General features: G+C 37.4%; 1 protein-coding gene across 2 annotated transcripts in view; it reads left to right on the plus strand.

Moving 5' to 3' along the window:
• The window catches only part of Capn7 (calpain 7), a 37,835-nt gene extending 33,499 nt beyond the window's left edge, over window positions 1–4,336 (plus strand). The window contains exons 16-20 of one of the 2 annotated variants that reach the window (XM_010643111.3): window positions 103–248; window positions 1,158–1,220; window positions 1,760–1,890; window positions 2,646–2,738; window positions 2,828–4,318. In XM_010643111.3, coding sequence (XP_010641413.1) covers window positions 103–248; window positions 1,158–1,220; window positions 1,760–1,890; window positions 2,646–2,738; window positions 2,828–2,972 — 578 coding nt within the window. In that variant the 3' untranslated portion in view covers window positions 2,973–4,318. Of the gene's footprint in view, window positions 1–102; window positions 249–1,157; window positions 1,221–1,759; window positions 1,891–2,645; window positions 2,739–2,827 lie in introns of both variants that reach the window. The other variant, XM_033756950.1, reaches the window with a different exon arrangement.
• Window positions 4,337–6,000: the final 1,664 nt, after the last annotated feature.

The raw sequence follows: 6,000 nt of genomic DNA on the forward strand, positions 1-6,000 counted from the left end.
ATCAAGTCCTAAGGGGATGTCTATCCATGTATTTTCTTTTCTTCCCACCAGTAAACTAAGAGAAAAGCCTCCTTTTCTGTAAACTGACTTGTCTTTTTGCAGCCGACCCGCCTCCATACATTGATGGAATCCGAATTAACAGCCCTCATTATTTGACTAAGATAAAGCTGACCACGCCTGGGACCCACACCTTTACATTAGTGGTTTCTCAATATGAAAAACAAAACACAATCCATTACACAGTCCGGGTAAGTAAAACCAATCACTGTACAGGGACAGAACACAATAACTTGAAGTACAATAATGTGCTCTACTTTGTAGGTGGGATTACCCGAAGAAAAGGTTTATTTCTGAAAATTCATTGTTCTTTTTTTTTTTTTTTTTTGGTACCAGGCATTGGATTCAGGACCTTGCGCTTGTGCAGCAGGCGGAACCACTGAGCTAAAGCCCCGGCCCCATTGTTCTTTGTATTTATCAGTTGAACATTATGCTTCCTGTAAAATTGTTCTTGAGAACATTATTCACTTTATATTAAATGAACATTTTAATTTTCCAAATAGTTTAGTCCTAAGATGTGGTATAATTCAATTTTAAAGCAAGAAATAAAAACTCCTTTAAGAAAGTAACTCCTTTGGCCTAAAGATGACTTAGAACTTTGTAATCACTTACAAAGGTGCTACTCTCGTAGCACCTCTCGAGGTCATTGTAATTTTGTTCTACATCGATTTGCTTGCCGTATGTCAGCGAACTTCACCTTAAATGAATTTTTAGCAATAAAAGACATTGAGAGTTGCTGCTACTCCTTCATTCTTTAGATGCATAAACTGAGACCTGGAAACTGATTTACCATGAGTCAAACACAATGGCAGAAAAAGACAGGATCTGTAGATCTCAAACCTGACTTAATCCCTTATTGCCTGTTAAATAATGACTTGAGTATTCCAGATAATTTTTTAGCCTTAAGATTACATCCATTCTGTTCTTTCATCTTTTTGGGGGTGGTACTGGGGATCGAACTCAGGACTTTGCACTTGCCAGGCAGGTGCGGTGCCACTGAGCTACACCCCAGCCTTCCCTCATCATTATGTTTTAATAAGTATACAGTTTTTCAACATAATTTCCCTTCTCACCCATGATTTTTTTTTCCTTCAATCTAGGTGTATTCAGCATGCAGCTTTACTTTTTCAAAGATTCCTTCACCATACACCTTATCAAAACGGGTAAGGAAATTCTTTTGCTGGGTGATAACATTTTTTAGAATTTTAAAATTCCTTTTCCTTCCTTTTGTCACCTTATTCTTTATACTTGGGATTTGACAAGAATATGAGGGAAATGTTAAAAAGCCTCTAGTCTCGATTGGAATACAAGTTCTTCATTGAGCAGTGTTAGGTTTTTCTGTGGAAACAAGTGAGTCAGAGAGAAGAGGCTAACACAAACCTTTTTGTTTAAGAAATCCACATGGGTGAACCTTTGAGTTCGGCTTTGAGAATGAATGTGCAGCGTGAGCTTGCTACGTAAAGGAATATCCCAGGGAGGATTCCTGGCAGGGAAAATCACTTGCTTACAGGCTGACAGATGGAGTGCAGCAAAGCAGCCTGGTCGTCAGCGAGGGTTTGCTTTCAGTGGCAAATAGACTGGAGAGACGAGGTGGAGCCACAGAGTAGAAGTTGCTTTAAATTTAACTTTTTATTTTAAAAGGCATGGAGAGGAGTGAAGTTGGAAAATGGGAAGTTTTATTAATACAAAACTTTTTTATTAGATCAATGGAAAGTGGAGTGGTCAGAGTGCTGGAGGATGTGGAAATTTCCAGGAGACTCACAAAAATAACCCCATCTACCAATTCCATATAGAAAAGCCGGGGCCTTTACTGATCGAGATGAGAGGACCAAGGTTTGTGATGAGTAGCTTTCTTAAATTAAAAATGTTATATTAAAATGAGCTTAGTGAAACAAAGTTTAGAAATAATCCTATGGAAATAAGGCTGTTTGATTAGTGATAACGAGGCATTATATAAAAACAGGGAAAGGAAGTCTTCAAGAAACAGTCCGGATAACTGAGTTTCCAAGCCTCAGAAGTGGTAATTTAAACCTGTCTCACATCCAGTCTAGAAATTCAAGGTGGATTACAAACTTAAACGTGAAAGGCAAAATAGTTACAGCTTTTAGAATACAGATATGTATATTTGGTATGAAATAGTTTAATAATTTTTTTCAAAAATTTTATCACCTCATCACCACCTAAGTGAATTTTACATTTCACCACTGATTTGCAATGCCATGTTAATTATTTCTTTGAATTTAGATTTTATTTTAGGACTTTCCCTGGTCTACAAGCAATATTTCATCTGTTAAATTTTAAATTTGAATGACTGTTTTATCTTGGAAAGTATTCCTTGGGGAACCTGTGGCAGAAAGATAAGACTCTTACAGGAAGCTTAATACAATGAGTCTTAAAGGCTCCCATGAAACATAAATGGTATTTTATATAGTTAATAGTATCACGGTTTCTGAGTATCATTTCTCGCTACCCAAGCTTCAGAAAGTGTATCTTTGATCTTGATAGTTCATCTACACTTAAGAGATATTTTAAATCATGTATTTATTTGCAGCTGCTTACTAATACAATAATGCTGTTCACTTTTCTAGGCAATACAGTGTTGGATTTGAGGTTGTAACGGTTTCTTTGGTGGGAGATCCTGTCCCCCATGGGTTTCAGAGGAAATCTAGTGGTGATTATAGGTAACACTGGCATTTTGATTACCTCTAGTTTATGCTTCACTTTTTTGTAGCAGGTTCTGTAACTTTTTTCTCATTTTTTCTGCATTTAGGTGTGGATTTTGCTACCTGGAATTAGAAAACATACCAGCTGGGATCTTTAATATTATTCCCAGTACTTTTTTGCCTAAACAAGAAGGACCTTTTTTCTTGGACTTTAATAGTGTTATTCCCATCAAGACAACACAACTTCAGTGACAGCTATTTCAGCAATAACTGGATTTTAGACCTACCAAGCATCAGCTCTTTAAACGAGGACACATCTTGAGGAAGATAAAGACAACAGTCAGAACAGGATTAAGTTTCAAAATGTGTTACAGTGGAAATCTGGTGCTTGTCATGGTGTTTGGTAAGAATTATATGTAGTCAGAATAATTCTTATCACCTAAAAGTACTGTTTACATGGTTTTGTGTATTTAGAGAGTTGGCTTGCTTTAGGTATAAAATGTATAAAATGCACATGATTAAAAATCAGACTTAGTCATCACTGTGAGATGCCTTTGCTCAGAAGACAAGGCTGAGATCAGATAAGGGATGCGGACTCACTGAACGGAATGGTGGACTATTAATATCCTGAAATATTTAATTATGTTTCCCTTTTTTAGAAAGCATGTTGTTAAACACGTTTGTGTCTACTCCTCTGTATATTTTGGGCAACTGATTACCAAATGAATCATGTCACTGAAATTAATGTTGCATTATTTATGACTTTAAATGTTTATTGTCGCCCAGATGTTCTAAAAGAATAAAGCTTTAAGAAGTACTAATTAGCTTAGCATGAGATGCTCAGGCTTAAGAGTGAAGGTCGCTGAGGTTAGAACCTGTCTCCCGCTGAAGCATAGAGAATAGAGAATCACAGTTGCAGTGTTTTACAGGTTGGTGAAAGTCGTAATCTGAGGTATTGAAGATGTTACAATTCAGTTTGTATAGTCTTTTTAAATTACTCTGTAGATCAGTGCTCTGTGGTAACAGTGCTTTGAAGAAATTGAAAATTTAGTATGTGGTGATGGGTTACACAGCATCCAGAGAAAGTGAGTTGCCAAGACCTTAGTGTCATGTAAATTCCTAGCTGTTTACATAAAAATCTGTCCAAACAGAATGCTTGAGACTTTAAAGGCCTGAAAATAGGGTGAGATTTTTCATTGTCTCTACTTTATAATTATCAAAACCTCTTATTTTGTATTTCTGCTGCCTTTAATTGAAATAAAATGTTTATACTTATGGAAACTGCAGTTTAGGGAATTTGATTTACTAAAATATTTCATTATGTGTGTTTCATTGAAAAGAGGATTATTTGGGGCTGGGGATGTAGCCCAGTGATGCTGTCTGCCTGGCAAGTGCAAAGTCCTGAGTTTGAACCTCGGTACCGCAAAAAAAGAAAAATAATTATTTGCATGAAAATACATGCTTCAGAAATACCTTTTAATGAAGTGGCAGATTAATGAAATTTCAGTTTAAAAAATGTTCAAATTCTAAACCTTAAGTATGTTTTAAATTTCTAAAAAAAGTTGACACAAATAGAAAGGTGCCTTTCAGTCACAAATGAGACAGTGTCCTTCAGACTACTGTGGGATATTTAACACTCTTCAGTATCGCACATATATTTTAACTGTGCAGTCCATGTTCTGGGTCTTATTTAAATCTGCATAGATAAGATCCTTACAGTCAGATTTTTAAGATTGGTAATGCAAATTTCAAGCTGTCATAGGTTTCTCTTTTACAAATACGTGACTTTAAATAAGAACTAATACTCAAAGATCATTTTGTCCCATGTTCATGCATTTGTAATCTGAATTTGCTGATTTGCTGTGTGGTTAATCTTCACATTACAGTTAACTAGGCATTGAGTTCTCTGTGCATCTTACTTGTCTCCTTTATCTCAGCCTTCTTATAATTTGTTTTCTTCTTTCTGGAAATTACCAGCACAATTCCAGTGATAATTTCTGTTGTTGCAGCCACAGTGATAGCAGTAGCAGTAGCTGCTGGCCCTGCATTGAAAGTGCAGGTACTTTTTCATGCCAGGGTTCAGATCCAGTTGGTCACCATTTAATTACTCTCTGGTCTGTTTTCTTAGAATGGAATAAGGACTCACTTTAATATCATTTTCAAAATAACAAGCCACATCAGCTGTGTCCACATCACTCTTAAGTCTGAGAAGAATTTTGCATCAATAGTGATTACACTGTTCTCATACAGAATACTTGTGATAAATTTTGCATCTAGTTGCTAACGAGTTATGGTCGCCTCCTGAAGTACAGTCTGTAAACTTTGAAGACTTTAAGGTTCTTTGTTTTAGTTCAGTGCCAATCCTGTAGGTCCTCACAGGCTCAGTGTCCCTGTCAGTCCTTCAGACAGCTTTGCTCACATTAAATGGCAGTGCCGTTGCTGTCTGGCACGTTCCTGCTAGCTTGAACCACTGGTGGTACAAACAGATCGAATCACTTTTATTGGTTTTTATAAACTGAGCCACCTTATGGTACAATTGTGCATGTACCACCAGTGGTTTAGAACTCCCAGCAGTGAGAGACAAATTATGGCCCTGGCATAAATGTGTTAAATCATTCTGGTGTTTGCTCTTGATTATAAAGGTACATCTGGCTGGAAGCCCTCAACATTAGATCACTTTGAAATTTTTTCCACCAGGTTAATTAGTCCATTGCCCTTAATCTCAAGTCTGTGTCTTATTTTTTCACAGCTGGGATAAAATACCCGACACTCATAAGTTAGAGGAAAGGTTTTCTTTTTAGCTCACAGTTTGTAGAGGTTTCAGTCCATACTTCGCTGGTTCCAAGGCAGGGTGGTGTGGCAGAAGATAAACAGTTCATAGCATGGTGGGCAGGAAGCAGCAGCACTCAAGGCAGATTTTAAAAAATAGATATATTTATATCTCAAGGCAGATTTTTTAAAAAGGTGTATTTTTATCTATCTCCAGGCCATACCCACAGTGACCCACCTCCTCACACAAGGTGTACCCCCCAGCATCATACCCAGCTCTAAACCCATTGTGGACTGAGCCAGTGACCTAGTCACCTCCCCCACAAAAATCCCCACCTGTGAGCTAGTGCATGGGGCTTTGGGGGGACATCTAGATGTAAGCCATGACACTGGGACAAAATACTCAATGCCAGGGCTGGGGATTTAGCTCAGTGGTTCTGCTGCCTGCCTCACAAACACAAGGACCCGAGTTCAATCCCAGGTACCAAAAAAAAAAAAAAAAAACAAAAAA

Source organism: Fukomys damarensis, unplaced genomic scaffold (assembly GCF_012274545.1).
Source record: "Fukomys damarensis isolate Sample0158 unplaced genomic scaffold, DMR_v1.0_HiC HiC_scaffold_28, whole genome shotgun sequence".
In the NCBI taxonomy this organism is placed as follows: Eukaryota; Metazoa; Chordata; class Mammalia; order Rodentia; family Bathyergidae; genus Fukomys; species Fukomys damarensis.